A 20,949-nucleotide genomic window follows, 5' to 3' on the forward strand; every position below is an offset into this window, starting at 1 on the left:
CCTTCTTCTTCCCTTCACGCAGGCATGGAAGAATTTTGTGTTCTTATCCCCTTCTCTCAACCAATCAATCCTTGCTTTCTGGGCCCAATACTGCTCTTCTTCAGAGTAAGCCTCTTTCAACTGACGTTTTAGCTCAGCCATCTTATCCTTGTATCCTGAATCCCTAGAATCTTTGATTTCCTTGATCTGTTGCTTCACTTGGTTGATTCTTAGCTAAGTGTTTCCTGTGAAGCTGTTTTTCCATTTGAGTAAAGCCACTCTGCAATTAGCAATCTGTCTAGTAATCCTATACATCCCATTACCTTCAACTGTTTGTTTCCAAGCTTGCACCACCACTTGATTTATATCTTCCCTTTTAAGCCATCGCTTATCAAAGAAGAATCTGGACCTTCTTTTCACCATTCTAGGCCAATTACCTATAAGCAACATGCTATGATCTGATTCGAGAGTCTCCACATGTTCACATTTAGCCTTGTCGAAATTTTGCCACCAATTTATGGTGCTCAATCCTCTGTCCAGCCTTTGCCTTATCTCCCCCTCATCATCCCAGTTGTTGCTCCAAGTCCAGGGGTTACCATTGAATCCTAGATCTACCAGACTGTTATTCTCAATAAAACTGTTAAAGTCCTTGAAACTCCTATCTTCTCTTGCTCGTCCACCCCATTTCTCTTCATTAGAGAGTATGTCATTGAAGTCTCCTGCTAACAGCCATTTATCACCCCACAACTGCTTTCTCCTGGTTAGCACATTCCACTGTTGTCTCCTAATATTAGGATCACAGCTCATGTAAACTCCAATGAACCACCATTCAATCTGCTTGTCAGGGTCAAGCACCAGAGCCTCTATAGTGAGGGCTGTTGTAACAACTTGCTTAACCTCTACATCCTTATTCCAAAACAAGGTCATGCCTTCTTTCCTGTCCATAGCTTCCACAATCACACTTTCCTCAAACCTCAAAATTTTTTGGACCTTTTTCATGTAATGGAACCTGTTTTTGGTTTCACTTAGGAATATCATATTTGGGGAGAGGAGGTTATTAGCCTCCCTCAACTGGGGAACTGTCAAGGGGCTCCCTGCTCCTTGACAGTTCCACACCAAAACCTTCATTGTAACTTGAGGGGCCAGTTAAGGTTGGCCCCTTCCCCCTCTAGTTCCTCGCTCAGCTGCCCTCCCCCATCTGCCATTTTGTTTCTCTTGGGGACCAACTCATTTACATGTACTTCCACCATATCCTCATCCACCAGGTTAATTTTTCTTTTCCCTTGCTGACGAGTCCACATCTTGTTCCCACTAAGTTCTCTCAAAGGCTGCCTAGAAATTTTGGGAAATCTCAGCTATTTCTTCATTTTGCTGTTGTATTTCTGAACAGCCTTTGTACCCAAATCAGAGCTACTTGGATCAATTTGCATTACAGCTATTTCAGGGCTACCAGAGCCTTCCTCCACCACTGTTACTTGCATCAGCTCACTAGCTATTTGCTCAAGTCCTTTACTGTCCAGATCACCTTTAAGTTTCCAGTTTATTTCTTGCTCCTCTGAGATACTCATCCTTCCTCCTTGTAACTCGCAGTTGTCCTTCCCCCCATTGGGAGTCCCAGAAGCTTCTGTGGTGTTTTTTTCCTTCTGACTTTTACTGCAAGCTGGAGTTGATCTTTGCATGTTCAATTCATTGCTACTCACCTCACAACTTCGTTTCTGAGCCTCATGACCTCCTCTCTCTCTAGACCCCCCCTTTGCTGTCTGACTTTCTGCATTAACCTGTCTAAGAGTTTCCTGTCTCCCAGTCATCGAGTCCTTATGTCTGTGTTCCATGTTCTCCTTAGCCTTTAGGTTTAACAGAACCATATCCCCATCTTTAAAGCCCCAATAGTTCTTCTCAGAATTGTACTTGTTCTAATGTTCCTTTGGCGGAGAGACTCTCCCTATATTGGCTCTCATCCAGGGTCCATACTGATGTTCCTGCTTTCCTCTGCTTATCTGTATTATTGCCTTGCAGGACTTCTCTCCATGGCCAACCATTCCACACTTGTAACAGAAGTCTGGACACCTTTCGTATCTGAAATTCAACCATTTCAAGGCTCCATTGACTTTCACTGTCGTTCTCCTGAGCAGAGGTAGAGAGGTATCCAGTACCACTAGAAGCTTTAAATGTCTTCCTTCTTTTCCTCCTACTTGAGGCACCAGTACGTCCTTTACCTCCTGAAAAATTGCACCTATTTTCCTCCCCACTTCTTTAGTTATCCAGTGCACAGGTAAATTCCAGACTTGAACCCAGAAAGGTGCCAGGTCAAAAGCAGAAATATCATCTTCTATTCCTTCAACCCAATGTTTCATCACCAAATTTTGGTTGTCCATGACCCAGGGTCCTCCTCCTACTATTCTATCTCTGTCCTCCCTGTTAGGAACATAGAACTGAAACATATTTGGCCCCAATTCTAAGATCCTTAGATTCCTCGGATAGCCCCAAGCTGTGGTCACAAAATTCTTGACCCCAACAAAGTTGGCCACTTTCTCACCCTTGATTCTCCCCACTAAACTCAACTGACATTCTTGAATACCTATATCTATCTCAACATCACCCAGGTCAGTTCCTTCAAGTTCTTTATCTGAAAGATCGAACTTTCTTATCGCATCCGCTAGTTCCTCCGCCATGGGGTCTATATAAAAACTAACACTATCTCCTACTCTCACTACTGAGACCAAGATAAGCAGAAAAAGAACCGAAAAAACAGAGGAGAGAGCTGCCCAGGCAGACTAGTTTGAACAAAGATCAGAAAACAACCCTACCCCTGACGTCAAGACTTGGTCTCTAACCCCCTTTTTTTTTTTAAATAAACACTTAAGATTTTGTTTCTACTAATGAAAAGAAAATAAAAACTGAAAAGACAAGCCCCAAGCCTTATAGCAGAAATGAAAAACACAAGTTAGGACAGAGGGTTTAATGGCTATGAAGGTACTTGCCAACGCACTTACTTCTACTATGAAGTCTGTTTCCTTAGTCCAGATGAGCCAAGATCACTTCTGCATGCAGTCAAATTCCGACAATGTTGCTAAAGTATAGACGTGAGTTATCCCCACTGACTGAAGAAGCTCGGTTCTCTCAAAGTTCTCATCTTTTGATTGATTCACTCATCCCAGTACGATTTTCTGTAATACTAACAAGCATTAAGGATTCAGGGTGGCATCTAAATCTTGGGCATGTGTGTGAGATTTTGCGGAAACTTTGAAAAAGTTTGAAACTCTCAAGGTTGAGAGACTAGCGCTCTTATCAAGAGAGAGAAACTCTCACTTTGGAGGGAAAACTCTTCTATTCGAACACAATTTCCAATTTTAGTTCAATATATTAAATTATTAGGTCTCAAATCCTTACCTATATATCATATACTCCTTTTTTCTCTCTCGAATTAACTATAATATGTGACACAATTCGTACCCATGAACCTAAAAATTTCTCCTTTTAGGAGTAGTCGCTCACAATGAATCATAGTTGGTAATCTCCTCCCCAAACCCACTTTACTACCTCAAAGTCATCTCTCTTCACTAACTCATCAACCTATTATTCTTGAACACTCTTACCAAGATTTTGGACCATGCCAATGTTGGTTCCTTAGTCTGACACTAATTAGACGCCTATTAAACCCTGGGCACCTTGGTTTAACACAAACCAAACTATTTGACACTTTGGTCCATAGTTTACTGGTCAAACTTCGAGAAGAAATCAGTTGTTAGTGAGAAGCCAATGGTTATAACTAGAAACTCTCATATCACTTATTAGGGAGAAAAATTCAAAAGAAAAAAAACCCATTAAATAAACCCAATATATAAATTAGTAACCTAACTTTGACCCAAAAATTTAAAGTAATAGGTCCCCTTACCTATATATTAAGTCTGTTTTTTTCGGTCCCATCCAATGTGAGATACAATTCCTATTATGAACCTAACAATGATATAACCAATTTCATACGAAGAGTGATTAACAGAGCAACAATCATTATGTGACTGAAGTATGCATTTATAAGACATGAAAGTGGTTTAATTCCTTATCTTCTTACATTTTCTACACTTCTTATATCTAATTAAACCAACAAACGTTAACATTTTTATAGATATTAACACTTGATAATACAAGAGCTAATTACCCAAAAGACATTTTCTACACTTCTTATATCTAATTAAACACATTGATAAAACCTGTGCCCCTAGCTTGTCGGGAAAAATTTTTGGTAAATTGAGCTACAAGTCATTAAACAATAAGCAATGAAAATTCAATTTCCTTCTCTGTTTTTCTTTTGGGTATTCATAAAAAAAAAAAAAACTTAATATGCATTGAAAAACTAAATATTATAGCTTGGTTTCGTTCAATATAAATTCCACCAGAAGCAGTTATTCTATGGATTCCGGTTCGATTCATGTTTAAAACAAAGGTTCGATTTCTACATGGTCGAAAAACGTCAAACAGAACAATATGCACATATACATAATCACCTAGGGAAGACGATGGTTAGTGTTTAGCAACATTCATATCTGGATTCGCAACAAGCCAACTTCGACCGGGTCTAATCAGAAAATTTTCCTAACTTCTCAGAGCAGGATACTGTCCGATATCCAGCTTGAGACAAACCAAAACCAGCGTGGATCTAGTCCTTGTATTTTTAAAAATTTCCAAAAAATGTTTCAACTAAAACGCATGAATCTCATACTTTTTTATTTTAGGTAAATTAGGATAGCCACAATAGCTGGCATAAATATTATATTTACATTAGTTAAAAGTTTCGGCTTTGTAGTTTTACTTCCTAATGTTTAGAATTTTGTTGAATATGGTCCTTTAGATTTTAAATAGTTAAATTTAGGGTTTAAAATTAAACAAAATGTGAAATAAAGTTAAATATGTATGATGTGTTTCAAATGCCTATAAACATTGCTACAAGCACCTCATATTTGCACAGCATCAAGTTTAGAGAGCGCATGGTTTTTAAATTAGCTACAATTCAATAATGATACACATATAATATACCAAAACATTAGTAGTAGGAGGGGATGGATGGGTTGAATGGTATGGGAAAAATTAGTAGTAGAAGAAGAAAATCCTAATATGTATATATGTTTTTTCCACATACATTGTAGAAATTGTTGCATGATTTCTAGATATAGGTCTCAAATAGTTATAATTAGGGATTGCAATAACAAGTGAGATTCAGTGCCAATATGAATTGCGTTTAGTAATTTTAAGAAAACTTACTATTTTTCCATGTTATTCCTTCCTATTAAAGTCTAACATTTTAATAATGAAGGTTTATGTATTTGTTCTAATGTCCATGCATTGATAATTTTAAATAATTCTAAATAATTATATAAAACATTAATTGATAAGCTACTGACTGCCAAAAAAAATAAAAAATAAATAGATGATCACTGAAATTCACATGTAATATATATTACTTATAAATTAAAGTTGTTCTTATTTAAGTATTTAATTAACAATATATGTGGAAAAAATGACAGCAATTATTTTGATTAGTTATTTATAGTGCAAAACATTAAAAGCATATTTTATGCTAAATTTGAGAGAGTAAGAATAAGCATATAAATGCATTGATTCTCATTGTGCACAAGAGAAGAAACATAGGAGAAATTAGTGGCATAAATAAGTGAAATGAAAAAAGAAAAAAGAAAAGAAGTTTAATAAGAAATGTAGGAGAAATTAGTGGCATGAATAAGTGAAATGAAAAAAGAAAAAAAAAGAATAATTAGTTTTTTCACATTTTTATTAATTATAATTTCTTGTACACCTCTAATGTAATTTTGGTCTAACTCACATCCTATTTCATTTAAAACCCTTACTATCTCTATTTAAACTTATAATAATTCAAATTCCAAAGTCGGACAGCCAAAAATGCAAAGTTAAAGTTATTAACAATCAGTAATTTGATTTATTCATTACATTTATTTGAGTTAAAATATTAGGGACCGGCCAATTTGGTACATAAGCTGAATTTTTGGAACCAAAAGTATATTTCTATTGCAGAGGTCCTTAAATCGATAGTATAATATTCTTTTCCAGTAACATCTACATAGCTATCTAGTTTCATAAATTTTAATAACATAGCACACTAAATAAGAACACGAACAAAGCCAGTGTACTTCAAGAAACCATCCTAGCACTATGCAAGACAACTCAATTACATACAAGATCAAGAGTCCAAAATCTGAAAGCACTTATGATATACTCCCCACTCAATTACAAGATCTTTAGTCGATTTCTTTAAAGGGAAGCATCCTCCAAGAAGCTAGCAGTTAGTTTCATTATTCCAACAGTTGTTGGAGCTGTTGGCCAGGGACTTCTTGTCCTGCCTGGCAGATCTGGTTCGAACCTAGCTGCCAGGTTTGGGGGGAAGGGAGGGATCAGGGGATAAGGGAAGGGTAAAAAATATATATATAAAAAAAAAAGTTTCATTTTTCCAATGAGATTTAATGTCCACATGATCCAATACGTCTGGGATACAAATGGTGTCTCTCCATTATATTAACTACGGATCTTTAACATATATTACGAAAGATATCATTGTTTTTCTAATGCAAATGCTTCAGAACTAAACCGCCTAGCAAGAGTTTTCTGGCACCTATTCGTGCATTGCAAAGTTTGACACGTTCTTCGTTTAGGACTTGTCTTTATAGCAGAGATGTTTGACTTGTTAATCAAACTTGGAATGAATGCAATCAATGTCCCTCTAAAGTCCAGATTAATTGACAGCTATACTTGGGACATATTCATGAATATAGAACATGAACCTTATCCTCTTCATATAAGCCCAAAGTGTATTCCCTAGAAGTGACCAGATTAAGTTCTTTTGGTATGTCTCTGTTCTTTACATTCCCTAAAGGGACTGCAATTTGTGATAAGACGGAATTCGTACCAATTTCAGCAAACATCTTCTAATGCCCAACTACATAGTTGGCTGACGCGACGACCCTTTTGACGGCAATTCTGCAGAGATTTAGCTATAAACCGCGATCAATGTACGCCAGCTTTCTTGCCAATCCAAAAATCAGATTTCAATACTTGAAATGCCTTGAGCATATTAAAATGGGCTCCAATAAACTGATTTTCTTTTGTATTTCCTTGGCTATAGTCTGATGGTTACCTCAGAAACGGCTGCAATAGGGAATTGGTTAAGACTTTCACTCAGTTGACAATTGTAAGAAAATTTGTTCTCTAATCTAATTTCGTCCTTTTCTTTTAGGACCACTAAATTTCACATTGCAGATTATATATAACATAGTAATTTTAGCTGTACATGTAAAGCGATTGTGTAGCTCCATGGTCCAATTGGACCCTCCCCAGTATATAAGTCACAGAAGGTGCCTGGGTAGATGTTGCTGATTGACAGAAAAAAAAATTTGTTTTACATGTAAAGATTAATTTGATGTATTTTGAAGCATAGCTGAGGCTCGGTTTAAAGTTTAAATACACCTTAATTAATTTGTAAGCATAGCCTTTCTCAAATGGGACTTGGGGGATACTGGTTAGTTTTTAGTCATGGTTGGCTATGATGAAGCTACCGATTAGTTGGTAGTGTTGAACCATTTTAATGGTAATTGTAAAGTTACTAAATTTGCATGGTACATAGTTTAGTATTCATTAAACTTAAAGCATGTACACAAATTAGACCAAAATTCTTAAAATTATCAATCATTCCAAGATTACACTAGTAATAAAGATGCACCCTTTATTATCCTCAATGCAGCCAAGACAGTTGAGACAAATGGCGTAGAAGAAGCCAAGTACCAGCTATGGAGGGTACCCTGGTGGTGGATACGGGTGCTATCTAGGAGGAGGTTATGGGGGATATTCTTGGAGTAATTATGCAGGGTACCTTGGTCGTGGCCGTGGTGGTTATGGTGGATATTGTCGCTTTAAGTGCAGCTTTACAACTAATGAAGCCAGTTTCGAGCACTGTAACGAATGCTTAAACAGGCTCAGCGTGATGAAATACAAAGAAGAGCTTGAGAAGTGATGTAATATGCACTGTATGTATTTGCTAGTTCAATATTTCTTCTATGTGACCTTTGATTTAATGGCAAAATTAATCTCATGCTATATGAAGTCATTTTAGTGGCTTTGCACTAAAAATGCGTAAACTCAGTAGTTCAAAAAATACAACAAATTCAAGGCTAATTTTGGTTGGTTCCATCTGTAGATCAGTTAACCATCATCAAAGTGGGGTTTTTTTGTTAAAAAAAAAAATTACAATTTTGGGTATCTAATCCAGATTTTGGGGGGGGGGGGGGGGTAAGTGTCTAATCCAGATTTTTGTTTATAATAGATTTTACAAACTCACTCTCTATCCATTAATGTTGCATATTTGACTAAAACTAGAAAAAGAGCCCTTACGATCACCTGTCTATCAAATATGGTATACCACCTAAAAAGAAATGATAAAACCAAAAACTGTTTAATCTAACCATTCAAAAATCATGTCAAAAGCTCAATCTGAATTTGTCTATTTAACTAGTTTCACGAGAAGGTCAGAAATCTAGTTGACTAATTGACTACGAGAGATTCAACATTGCGCTATTGTCTACTATACAGAAAAATTAAGACACACTGAATTTGAGACTCGAGGACGTGTAAAACTTGTGCATGAGGAGGTCTTCACTTATCATGTTTTGGATCAGTACACAGAATTGATTGGATCAGTACAATTAAAACTTGTTCTGTAATTGATTGTAAGATGTCGTTTTCCAACATCATTAACATGGCTATCTAATTTCATAAACTTTAATACCACAATATAGTATATAAATTCAAAGGACATAACTTTGTTCTTTGCTTGAACTTTGTTGCACAAAACTGTTTCCAGATCTACTCGTAAATGATCATAAACCGAGCTTTTCCTATTTTGCCATTTCTTTTTCCTGTCTGAAAGGAGTCAAGACTCAAGACAATTTAGCTTTTGGGAATCTCTTGTTGAAACCTCAATGTGTTAAAATTTTTTTCAGCAAATACGCTTGAACAATTTGGGTATACCATACACAATGAAGCCAGTATAATCAAGCAGAAGTGCTGGCTGTTGAAACTTGAAAGACACATAAGATTTCATTTTCACATCTTGGAAGTAGAAAAATGTACATCATAATCTGCAGTAATTCACCTGATGGTCAAAAGAATACCACTGATTAAGCTCTTATTTTTATCACATAATACATAATTTTAGTACTTTTAGCCTCTTAATTTGCACCAGCGGCATTTAAGCATCATGATCCATAAGGCCTGGCTATTAGTTTTGTGGTTCGGTTTCAGGCTCAGCATCCACAGACTCACCAGCATAATAACCTCGGCCACAGCAACTATAGCGGCAGTATCCACCACCACCATAACCACCGCAGCCACCACCATAACCACCACGACCGCCACCAGAACCACCACCGGGGTAACCCCTATATCCACCACCAGGGTACCCTCCATATCCACCACCAGGATACTTGGATTCTTCCAGACCATTAATACGCTTCTCTGCAGCATTGGCTGCAAATGGTCACGGGATCGGGCAGAATTATTAGTTAGTGCTTGCATTCTAGCAGGAAAAAAAAAATCATCTAGAGTAAATTATGTTATGCAAAAACTTCTATATTGTATGTTATGCATCTCCCTGGCTGTGACCTCTGAAGCAATCACCAGAACTACAGGCAGAAGGCATAGGAAGAGAATTGCCTTGGAATCCATTTTTGTTTTCCTCACACAACTTGGTTTATGAACTCAAGATTTGGTTTGAAAACAATGAGAAGGGTGAGGAAGCTGGAGCATCCTCTTCTCCATTTATATGGAAATTTACGTGACATGGTTCTCGAAGAGGGAGAGATAAAGTATGCATGGAAATTTGTCGACCCCATGATTGAGTTGGCGGTTGAAGATAATTATGATTGCAATATCAAACTTATCTCTTTTTTTTCGAAACGACAAGTGATTTTATAGATTATCAAAACTTTACATTTGCGAACAAACGCTCGATTGATCTATACAAGCAGTGTTATTTGACAATGAGGAATCTGAACATCCTCATTTTCGATTATGCTTATGGCATATGAGCTAATTCTAACACTAATATGATTATATTCCTTTCTTACTAAACAAAAGGAGCACATTTAAAACAACAAACTTAATTGATAAATGTCCTCCACCAAGGTTGCCAATCTCACATCATGAGCTTTCCTAGACAAAATGCAGCTGAGAACTTGCTTGTTGTGGATTTATATCTCGATCTTTCTCCAGTTTAGCACTAGTGGCAATAACTGATAGGTTGCAATTTTATCATTTATTTTATAATTAATTTCCCCTATTACCTGACTTGATGTGAATTAATTGCGGGATTCTACTCACTTTTAGTATTTTGCATTTATTTCAGGGAGTAGAACGAAAATATAATAACAGGTGCTAATTTGACAAAAAAGGAGTCCAGATGATAGAACTTGTCCTAGTGCGTTATTTGGTTAGAATAGGACTCCTCTAATACGTAAGGCAATTGGGGAATTAAATTCTACGAGCGTACCTAGGATTATTTCTCAATTAGAGAAGTGATTAACGGGCGTACCTTGATCACCGACACAGTAAGGAGGGGTTGACTGCCATCGCTTGTTTGGTAGTTATAACCTATTTATTGATAAATAATTGGAATTGCCTTTGCATCGATGATCAATTAGGTGCACCATTGCTGACGTTATTTCTTGGCTAGATCCTTAATTATCACTCATTTGATTTTAGTAATTGGTTATTTAATTTTTAGTGGTTTCTTAGATTTTAGTTGAATTGTTTAAATTGTCACCCCTGAGATAAAAACACCCCCCTTGTCACTGTGAATTTGAAAAGGAACAATTACTCCCAGTTCCTATGGATTCGACCCTGCTTACCACTATCTACAGAAATTACTTTTAGTTTGAGCAGGTTTTTATTATTGCACAGGTTTCGACACCCTGTCAATTTTTGGCGCCGTTGCTGGGGACTGGTGCCAGATTAATTTGTTTCCTTTTGAGTTCATCTTGTTTTCATTTTTATTTATTTTTCTCTTAATTTTTTTTTGGATATAGTTTATGGCTTCTAACACTCCGTATTTTGGTGATGTACTGGATTTTATTTCCGGGGAAGGCGATGAGATTTGTTTTTTTCCTGAGTTTGCATATGCAGAGGCACTAAAATCTATTAGAAAAAGAATGGCTGCTGCAACCTGTAAAATTTGTTATGCCAGGGATCATTCAACCGGTATGTGCCCCGAATATCAAGATAATCTGAGTGTCCCACTCAACAATTATGGAGATTTTTCACCCTGGTCTCAAACGTGGTATAACCCTAATCCAAACGGGTATGATCAAGGATGGTGGGATAACTCCAATTATGATTATACAACGGGGCCAATGAATTTTCAGCAGTATGAGTCTCAAGAATCGTCATCTATGTCAGATATGTCTTTTGAAGAAATAGTTGAACCAATAACTACTAATACATACCAATTCCAACAGGAGACACAAATGAGGAATGAGATGATGAAGGATGCAATGAATTATCTGGCAGATCAACTATGTCTATTGACATCCAGAATGAATCGATTGGCTTCTCAAATGGAAGAATTGCCCTCGAAAACCATTGTTGATCTAGAAGAAAATGAGAGTGCAATTTGCTTGACTAGTGATGAGGAGATGCAAGAGTGTCAAAATGAGAAATCTACAGATGCAGTTGAAAAAGAAGCAGAAATGGAAGAAATGGAACCCCAACCGCAACCCATTCAAGTGAAAGAATCCAGTGAACAATCTCCAAATGCGGTGACATCTCCTCCACTCCTTCGTCAATATTCTCCTGACTCTTACTCTTCAATTCCTGTTAACGAAATTGACTTTATTATACCATACAATTTTGAATTTCATGACAGGAATAAATTAAGAGTGGCGATGGCGAGATATCTTGAACCAATAAATGCAAGTAAGGGAGGAGTAAATGGAGAATGCAAATTATGATCGACTCGTTTGGCGCCATTCACTAGTCCATGGAAGCCCGTAGCTCGTATGCTCAAGGATTATTCTATTTACGAGGGTTATCAGGACTATATACCGGATGAAGCATTAAAACGAGCCACAAGATTTTATCCTCCCTAAGCAAATGTGATAATGTCTAGCCAAAGACATTAAAGAAAGGCGCTCATTGGGAGGCAACCCAATTGTTTCTTTTAATTGTTTGTTTTGATTTCGTGTGATAGTTTAAATATGTTTTCCTTGAGTTTGATTGGTTTCGGGTTTGAAATTTTCGTTTTTGGTGAATTGTAGGTGTCTATCTGACTCGGCGCGCCCGCGTCATGATGAATAGAACGCTCACGGTCAGAGAACTCTCCTGCTCTCATGGCGTGCCCGCGTCACGTTCGCGGGAAAGGTAAGGTTTCAAAAAAAAAAAAAAACACAGAAAATCTTTCTTTATCCCCGTAGCTTTAGTTTCCAAAATTCAAAAAAAAAAAAAGGAAAACAAACCAAAAAAAAAGGGGAGATATTTTTCATCGTAGCTTTGGTTCCAAATTTCAAAAGGAAAAAAAGAAAAAAAAGAAAAAAACAATTCCTTTCTTTCTCTTTCTTCTTTTTTTCTTTTCTTTCTTTCTTTCTCCTTCTTTCTTTTTCTTTCTTTCTTTCTTCTCCCCTGTTTCTTCTTCTCTTTCGGCCGAGCACACCTCTTGGCCGCCGCCATCTCCTTCGCCCACGGAGACGCCGCTGCCCGACGCCATTGACGTGTGCCTCCTTTCCCCCTGGTGTCCTCCACAGCTCCTCGGTCCGCCTCCAACCTCGCCGCTCCACCCAGCTCATCCGCCTCCAGCAGCACCAGAGGCAGCACCCACCTCGCGCCTCCACCAGCGACGACCAACTCGTGCGCCGCCGCCGCTCACCAACCACGCGCAGGCCACCTCGCAGCTCTCCCTTCAGCTGCGACCACTTCGCACGCCGCCGCGCCTCTTCCCAGCAGCCGCCGTAGCTTCCATCATCTCCACCACCGCCGCCGCTTTCTCACCACAGTCGCGCGCCCCTTCTACCATCTCTCTCTCTCTCGTTCAGGCGAGCAACCCAAGCACGCGTTTGTCGCGTGGCAGCCACGGACGCACGCCACTGCCCTGCCCATTGCCGCACATCCACACTCTCTGCTAGCGCGTCACGGTGGAGGTAATCTAGTTTTTGGACTCTAGTGTCGCTATTTGCTTTCTACATCGTTGCATTTGGGGTTTGCTCCTGCTGTTCCATCACTGAGTAGGCTGCCGTATATTAGTTAATTGACTTGCTCATCGTTGGATGGAATATTTGGTATCACTGGTACTGGTTGGACTATTTTCGTTTGCAATTGCTGCTTCTCTTCAGTTGGATGGGTGGTTGCCTGCTAATGGCTTGGGATTGTTGTCCTTAAATTTCTGAATTACTCGTGGGTTTTGGGGTATTGTTCAACTTTTGGATGGAATTGTTGAAACTTTGGGTGAGCTGAATTGCTGTGATTGTTTGTTAACTTTGGAGGAGACTCTGAACCTCACGTTACCTGTGGAAATTGGTTGACTCGTTGTGAATTGCTGGGCACTATTCTGCTTGAATTGCTGGAGAACTCGCTGAGGTTTCTTTTGGGATTGTGATTGAGTTATCTCTGAAAATTGCTTGTTGAATTAGAAAACCTGGCCACTTGAATTACTTGTTGAGATTGTGCTGCCTGGTTTCCCTGTTGAGGTTGGTAGAATTTCGTTTAATTGTTGGGGACATCCTGGTGATTGGTTAATATTGTTATTTTGGGACCATTGTCTGTGACCTCAGTGGCCGGGGTTCCTACCTGGTGGATTAGTACATACTTGGGGCTATTGCTTTACCACTGCTTTGATCTGCTATAGCATTTGTTGAAATTTCTGGGGACATTTGTTGAAATTTTAGTTGGACCGAGTTTACTTTTGACTGTGAGTTGGAGTTCTCATTACTTTGGGTCAGCCGTTGGAATTGTTTCATCAACTCTGTGGGTATTTTGACTCCACTAGATTAATTCTACTCTACTTGAATACTGCTTGGAAGCTGGGGGTTTGAGATTCAGTTGTTAATGTCAGAGTTTTCCACTACTATTGCTTGACTTGTTCACTTCTTGAGGCCCACTGCTGGGGGCATTTGTTGAGTCTTTAAGTGCTATTATTGGAATATTTTATATGGAACTTGTTAGCTCTAGTTGGTTGGATATTTGATCAATTGCCAAGACTGTGTGACTGTGTTGCTATTGCTAATTTTCTACACTTCTATTGCTGCATTTAGCATATTATTGGGGCAGTTGTTATGGTTTGACTGGTGGGGGCATTTGTTGAAATTTTAGAATGCATTTGTTGAGAGTGTGGATGGCCCAAGTTTGCTTGTTGACTGACTGAATTAGGTGTCCCTGTGCTTTTGACGTGACATTGCTAGTTCCCAGTCATTGATAATAGTTTCTAGTTGTTAGTTTTGGAGTGCAACTGTTGCTTTGTTGACCATATTTGGGCTTGGGTGGCCCGTGTTTGCTTTTAATTGTTGAGTTGGGGAACACCAGTGACTATGAATGTGCATTTGTGATTGCTATCTTTGTTGGATATTCTGTCTTTTGTTGTTTGGGGTGATAATTGGCGTCAATGGTGAGTGGCGCCACTTACAAGCACAGGTTCACAACGTAGATGAGCGAATGACGAACATCACCCGCCAAGTGGCAAGGATGTCTCAGAACTCGGCTTCCCTCCACTGTTCCCTCCTATCCCTTAGCTGTTCAACAGGGAAGTTTCATTGTTCTCTTCGCTTTCATTACTTTATTACCTCCATTGAGGACAATGTAGGATTTAGGTGTGGGGGGAGCAGTTATGGTGCTAATGTCTTTCGTTCATTTTCTTTTTCTTCTTTTTAGTGATTGGCTCGTAAGTGCATGCCAAGGTTTGATGTTGGATTATTGCCTCTATTTCTACTTTTGCCAAGTTTTAATAATAAAAGGGTGTCAAGTTAATGTAGTTGAATCCAATAACATCTTTTTGGTGAATATCGATGATTGTTTTACTCTTATAATTTTTTGGTTAACTCTCCTAGGCATAGGGAATGACTGTTGGCATTTTCATGTGAATTGGTCCGGTTATTAACCTTAGTTCTCCATATTTAAAAAATGAGACTAGCAGCTGCAAAGTTCCTTTTGATTTTTGTGTTATTTTGAATTTTTGGTATTATTTGGCTGTGAATAAGAGTTGACTGTACTCCGCTAGTATTTACTACCGAGTAACTGGGGATCTTCACCAAAAGTGTCGATTCTCGCGTCAAAAAGTAGTAATTGCTATGAGTACGTGGTCACGTGGCGATAGAACCTGAGTAACCGGGCTCCTTCATCTGGCCAATGTTGGAGTTCGTGTCAAAAGGCTCAAATGGCTAGCGACTAAGTCTTTTATTACTATTGAAAAAAAAAAGCAAAAAAAAAAAAGAGAAAAGTAGAAAAAAAATGTGAAAAAAAAGTGAAGGTTGTGTTAGTGTGTAATAAAAGTCAGCTTGCCGAATTATGGATTTAATGTTGAGATTTTGGTTAATAGTTGGACCATTTGCTGATAAATGTAATGCGTCATTCCTTTTTCTTAGATTCGTTAACCTGAAATTGGAAGAGTTTATGGTTTAGAAGCTAACCGGAGTGATGTTTCTGGGACTTGACCATTGATGCTTGATTATTATTTTTCTTGGTGTCTTGGCAATTTGTTGGATAGAGCAATAGCCATTGTCAAATATTGGTGTTTATTTGATGTTCTCATGCTTGAGGACAAGCATGGTTTAGGTGTGGGGAGAATTGATAGGTTGCAATTTTATCATTTATTTTATAATTAATTTCCCCTATTACCTGACTTGATGTGAATTAATTGCGGGATTCTACTCACTTTTAGTATTTTGCATTTATTTCAGGGAGTAGAACGAAAATATAATAACAGGTGCTAATTTGACAGAAAAGGAGTCCAGATGATAGAACTTGTCCTAGGGGCATTTTTGGAACAACAAAACGTGAGCCCTTATTGGGCAAATTGGGCCGAAGTCTTCATTTTTCCGCACAGGAGCCGCCGCAAGGAGCACTACTTTATATAGGAAAATTGCGCAGGAAAAAAGGGAGCTTCTTCTTCTCGTGCGGCGGACGCCGCACAGGAGCAGTAGGCTAATTAGAATAGGAATTGCGCAGAGGAAGAGCACCGACTCTCTTCTTAGTTTTTTGTCCTTTAGCCTGGCTTTTGACTTGTCTCCTTTTTAGCTTTTAGTGGTAGTTTTTCTCTTCATTCGTATGGAGCAGAAGCAAACAAACAATCAAGTATTTTGTAGCTTTTCTTTCTAGTCAGTGGTCAATCGAATTAAGTTACCCAGTTTCCAATTGATGGCTGCGACTTTCTCTCCAATTTTGCGTGGGATTTGTTCACCAAAAATGAACTAATTCCCTTTATCTAGTCAAGGGACAACGAATGCTTTGGATCGCCTAAAAATTGTGAGATCGTTTTAATTTAATCTTTTCCTTTTACTTATTGGTATTCGCATATTTCTTGATTACTATACTTATGGTTATTTAATTAATTGATTGTCTTGGATCCAGATAATTAGTTGATTGGGTAATCTATTGTCAATTAGGGCATTAAATCCGTAATTGTTTAATTGCTCTAAAATAGTGACAACTGGCACGATTAGGTTTGTGTCAGGGGAATACGCGGGCTAATCTAAAACAACCCTGGTAGTGCGTTATTTGATTAGAATAGGGCTCCTCTAATACGTAAGGCAATTGGGGAATTAAATTCTACGAGCGTACCTAGGATTATTTCTCAATTAGAGCAGTGATTAACGGGCGTACCTTGATCACCGACACAGTAAGGAGGGGTTGACTGCCATCGCTTGTTTGGTAGTTATAACCTATTTATTGATAAATAATTGGAATTGCCTTTGCATCGATGATCAATTAGGTGCACCATTGCTGACGTTATTTCTTGGCTAGATCCTTAATTATCACTCATTTGATTTTAGTAATTGGTTATTTAATTTTTAGTAGTTTCTTAGATTTTAGTTGAATTGTTTAAATTGTCACCCCTGAGATAAAAACACCCCCTTGTCACTGTGAATTTGAAAAGGAACAATTACTCCCAGTCCCTATGGATTCGACCCTGCTTACCACTATCTACAGAAATTACTTTTAGTTTGAGCAGGTTTTTATTATTGCACAGGTTTCGATACCCTGTCAATAACTACCATTTCATCAATGTGTTGGTGTCCAGTGCTTCTTTCCTTCGCTGCCTAGCTGCAATATCGAACTTATCACAACTTGGATTTCCTGTTTCGGAATTTATATTAGATATTCTAGTGGCATTATTCAAAATCGTTTTGTATGCATGTCGGAGGGTAAACAGTCAACGATGCGGATAAGACATGGCTCATGTATACGGGCATATATTGCTAGTACTACATGCCTTGATTGGGTATGGGATTGATCGGGGAGGAGTAGGAAAGTGGAAGTATCGAACTTGCCATTGATTTTTTATAATAAACACCGGAAATATGCATACAGATGTCAAAAATATTTGAGCACTTGCTACATATAAATGTACAAAACAAATCGCATGACAACTCAATGTAATCAAGAATATGTTTGAAAAGCTATTCATATTCCGCACAAAAGTGGCAAATTCATACCTTTTGTTCATAACTGTGGTAGGCACATTTTTTATTCGTCTAAAAGAAGTCACCAAAGAATTTATAATATTTCAATTTGTCCAGTCTCGAACCTGTGACTTTTTATTTCTAGTTTTAATAGGAGTTAATAATATTTTGTTCCTTTTGAGTAGGGTGTATGATCACACTTTGTCCCCTTGAATGAAAAATATATAGGGAAAATCGCTAATTTAGTCCTCAAACTATTTCACTAAAGTCGATTTGGTCCTTCAACATTTTATCGCATGAATTAAGTCTCTTAATTAAAATTCTTGTGCCAATTTAGGACCTATACGGTGTCGCCGCCCAAAACACATATTTCTGTACAGAAACCAACGGCGAGGCAAGGGCTTTTTTGGAAGTACACAGTAGGATTTCTACGGGAAGCAAGATAGCAACTATTTTGCATCCAAATTGGGAAAAACCTTTGAGTAGCGAGAAAATAGAGGAAGTGGCTCACCTTCATGGGGAGTACTTGTCACGCCCACCTTTGGCTGAAGCAATAGCTTTTGATCCCTTACTTTCAAAGGTGAAGATAATTGCAGATTCTTGGGATCCACGTGAAATGAAGGTAAAGGAAGTCCTCTTCCCTCACTAGAAGAAATGGGCAGAAATAAATAACAAATTTTGTTATGACATAAGAAACTTCTTGAGGGGTGAAGGTCTTCTGAGCGACCTTGCTACTCGTATATGTGGAAGCGGGGATGTCTTCTTGGATGGTCGAGGCCCTGCCTTCTCTTTCAATTTTATTGCTAGAAATTTTGGACTTTCGCTGGTGGATTTAGTCAGCTTCAGTAGCTCCAAGTTGGCTAAGGAGTTTAGTTGGAATTGTGGGGAAGAAGGTGCTACAAATAAAAATGATGTGTTAGAAAGATGACTTAAACAAATTCGCAATTTTCTGTTCATTTTGTTTATTTCCTTGGGTGTTCCAGTCCTTAATATGGGAGATGAATGTGGTCAGTCTTCTGGGGGTTCTCCTGCATATGGTGACAGAAATTCCTTCGACTGGAATGCTCTAAGAAGTGGCTTTAGTATCCAAACCGTGCAACTTATTTCTTTTTTGACTTCACTAAGAATAAGGCGAAGTGATCTTCTTCAGAAGAGGAATTTCTTGAGAGAAGAAAGTATTGAGTGGCATGGAAGCAACCAGGCTCCACCAAGGTGGGCTGACGTAGCTAGCAGATTCCTAGCTATGACCTTGAAGGCCAGTTCTGAAGATATCGAGTCTAACTCTGTTCCTAATGCCTGTGGTGATTTGTTTGCTGCCTTCAATGGCGCAGATCTATCAGAGAGCATTACTCTTCCCCCACCTCCAGCAGATATGGTATGGTTTCGTTTGGTTGACACGGCCCTTCCTTTTCCTGGATTTTTCATAGCAAATGGTGCTCGTATAGAGGATGGATTGGTCACATATGAGATGAAATCTCGGAGTTGTGCTTTATTTGAAGCCAGACGCCCAAATGATTGGTTTCCCCCAATTGGGATGCAAAATGGTTGCTGTCTTGCTTCCGTAGAAATCCTACTGTGTACTTCCAGAAAAGCCCCTGCCTCGCCGTTGGTTTCTGTACAGAAATATGTGTTTTGGGTGGCGACACCGTATAGGTCCTAAATTGGTACAAGAATTTTAGTTAAGGGACTTAATTCATGCGATAAAATGTTGAGGGACTAAATCGGCTTTAGTGAAATAGTTTGAGGACTAAATTGGTGATTTTCCCAAATATATACAATCATGTCCTCCTTAAGATCAGATGTTAACTAATTTATCAACACCATTAACCAAAGTGATTTAATGACTGAACTGCCAATGTTGCAGTGATGCATGGCCAAAAACAATGCTCAGATGTTACGAGGTATAAAGGAATAACAAAAGAAAAAATAAATAGGATCAATTAAGGAGATGCATCTCTAGAAACTAGGGTAAACTCTATCGAACACTCTATTACTCAAAATTAGGCCATGTTCTTAGGGGATCATTAGTAAATCAATGAAAGAAGTAAGGGCTGCTGGTTATTATTGGAATTGTCTGTAGAGTTTTAGTTCTGAAGTTGTAGTTTATGCTATACATGTTGGTTAAAGAATGTTGAGTTTAAAGCTAAAATTCATACCAAGTTGAATGTTATTCGTGATGCTATGAAATAGAAACCCAATTAAAAAAATCTCGTCAATTATAACTTTTACAAAAACCTGAGCAAAGAAAAAAAAAAAGGTATCCACCCATATTCATGGCCGAAATTTACAGCAATTAGAAGGAAAATACAAACAAATAGATCCACAACATATTAAAAACAAAGAAACATGTATCTTCTATTCATAATAAGAAATAATTTCTATTATGGTTGAAGAAATTGCAAGCTAACTAGAACTACTTTTTTTTTCTGTTAATGTTGCTGCTAACACTTCATTATTTGGCTATAGTTAAGAGCTAGACCTACCATTTGAAGACATTTTGTGATGCCCAGTGCAAAATATATCTTGGCAAAGTAATTTTCAGTTCGAAAAAAATTATAGAAAAAACCAGAGAGATAGAGGCTCTTAAATGGCAAAAACCAGGCAAAGAAAGTGGGTTGCAGTGGCTGCAATTCCTGCACAGTAGTCTCAAAATCATAAAACGATCAACTCACTTTCCCCCAAAAAAAAAATTAAATAAAAGGATCAACTTATAGAGTAATTTGGCAGAAATCAAACACAAGGAAGTACCAAAAGAAAACTATTTTGCTAGTTCACAAAAAAAAAGGAGAAAACGAAGAAGGAAAAAATTGTCCCAGTAAATCTGATTCCTCAAGCACGCAAATAAAAGCGTCAAACATAACCTAAGTCAATTAGTTCTTTAGCTTCAAAATAAGAAAAAGCAGGAAACAGAGAGCTCACTGGACCAAAGGCAATAGGAAGAACCAAATGACCAGAAGGTTCAGAAACTTTGGGCTTTCTCTCTTATATAAGGAAATTTTGATTCAAAAAGGTTAATGTTTGCAGTTTTGATAGATAATATCTTCAAATATTTGACAACTGCATAAAAATATTAATTTATTATTTATAATCTAACAATTAATTTAGCAGTCGAAGAATTTTCAATTACTAAAAGCGATGTAAATAGCAATATCTACATATTTCAATTTCATAAAATCAAAATCTAAGCATTTTTCAAGGTGGAATACGCATTCATATTTATTTCATACTGATATTCAGCTTTTGATTATGTGTAAGTGGTAAAAAAAGGTTTAAAAAAATAAGCAAGAAAAGGGAA

At 37.8% G+C, this 20,949-nt stretch overlaps 2 protein-coding genes and 1 pseudogene across 2 annotated transcripts; 1 reads left to right on the top strand and 2 right to left on the bottom strand.

Annotated features, from left to right (window-relative positions):
- Positions 1-1,892: 1,892 nt before the first annotated feature.
- On the bottom strand, positions 1,893-2,651 carry LOC113766068. Its single transcript, XM_027310296.1, has one exon. The coding sequence runs from the start codon at positions 2,649-2,651 to the stop codon at positions 1,893-1,895; it is 759 nt and encodes a 252-aa protein (XP_027166097.1).
- A 6,626-nt stretch (positions 2,652-9,277) lies between these two features.
- On the bottom strand, positions 9,278-9,723 carry LOC113766069 (glycine-rich protein 3 short isoform-like). The gene is made up of 2 exons (XM_027310297.1): positions 9,624-9,723; positions 9,278-9,525 (listed from the first exon to the last, which is right to left on the bottom strand). The coding sequence occupies exons 1-2, from the start codon at positions 9,721-9,723 to the stop codon at positions 9,278-9,280; spliced, it is 348 nt and encodes a 115-aa protein (XP_027166098.1).
- A 54-nt stretch (positions 9,724-9,777) lies between these two features.
- On the top strand, positions 9,778-19,314 carry LOC113766070 (annotated as a pseudogene).
- The last annotated feature ends 1,635 nt before the right edge of the window (positions 19,315-20,949 follow it).

Source organism: Coffea eugenioides, chromosome 3 (genome assembly GCF_003713205.1).
Source record: "Coffea eugenioides isolate CCC68of chromosome 3, Ceug_1.0, whole genome shotgun sequence".
Lineage (NCBI taxonomy): Eukaryota > Viridiplantae > Streptophyta > Magnoliopsida > Gentianales > Rubiaceae > Coffea > Coffea eugenioides.

What these genes read in the sequence shown, in the direction of transcription:
- LOC113766069 (XM_027310297.1), bottom strand. Translation starts at nt 9,723, where the DNA reads ATGGATTCCAAGGCAATTCTCTTCCTATGCCTTCTGCCTGTAGTTCTG. An exon ending in GCATAACATACAATATAGAA is followed by an intron (nt 9,526 to 9,623) that starts GTTTTTGCATAA and finishes GACCATTTGCAG; the next exon opens with CCAATGCTGCAGAGAAGCGT.
- LOC113766068 (XM_027310296.1), bottom strand. Translation starts at nt 2,651, where the DNA reads ATGGCGGAGGAACTAGCGGATGCGATAAGAAAGTTCGATCTTTCAGAT.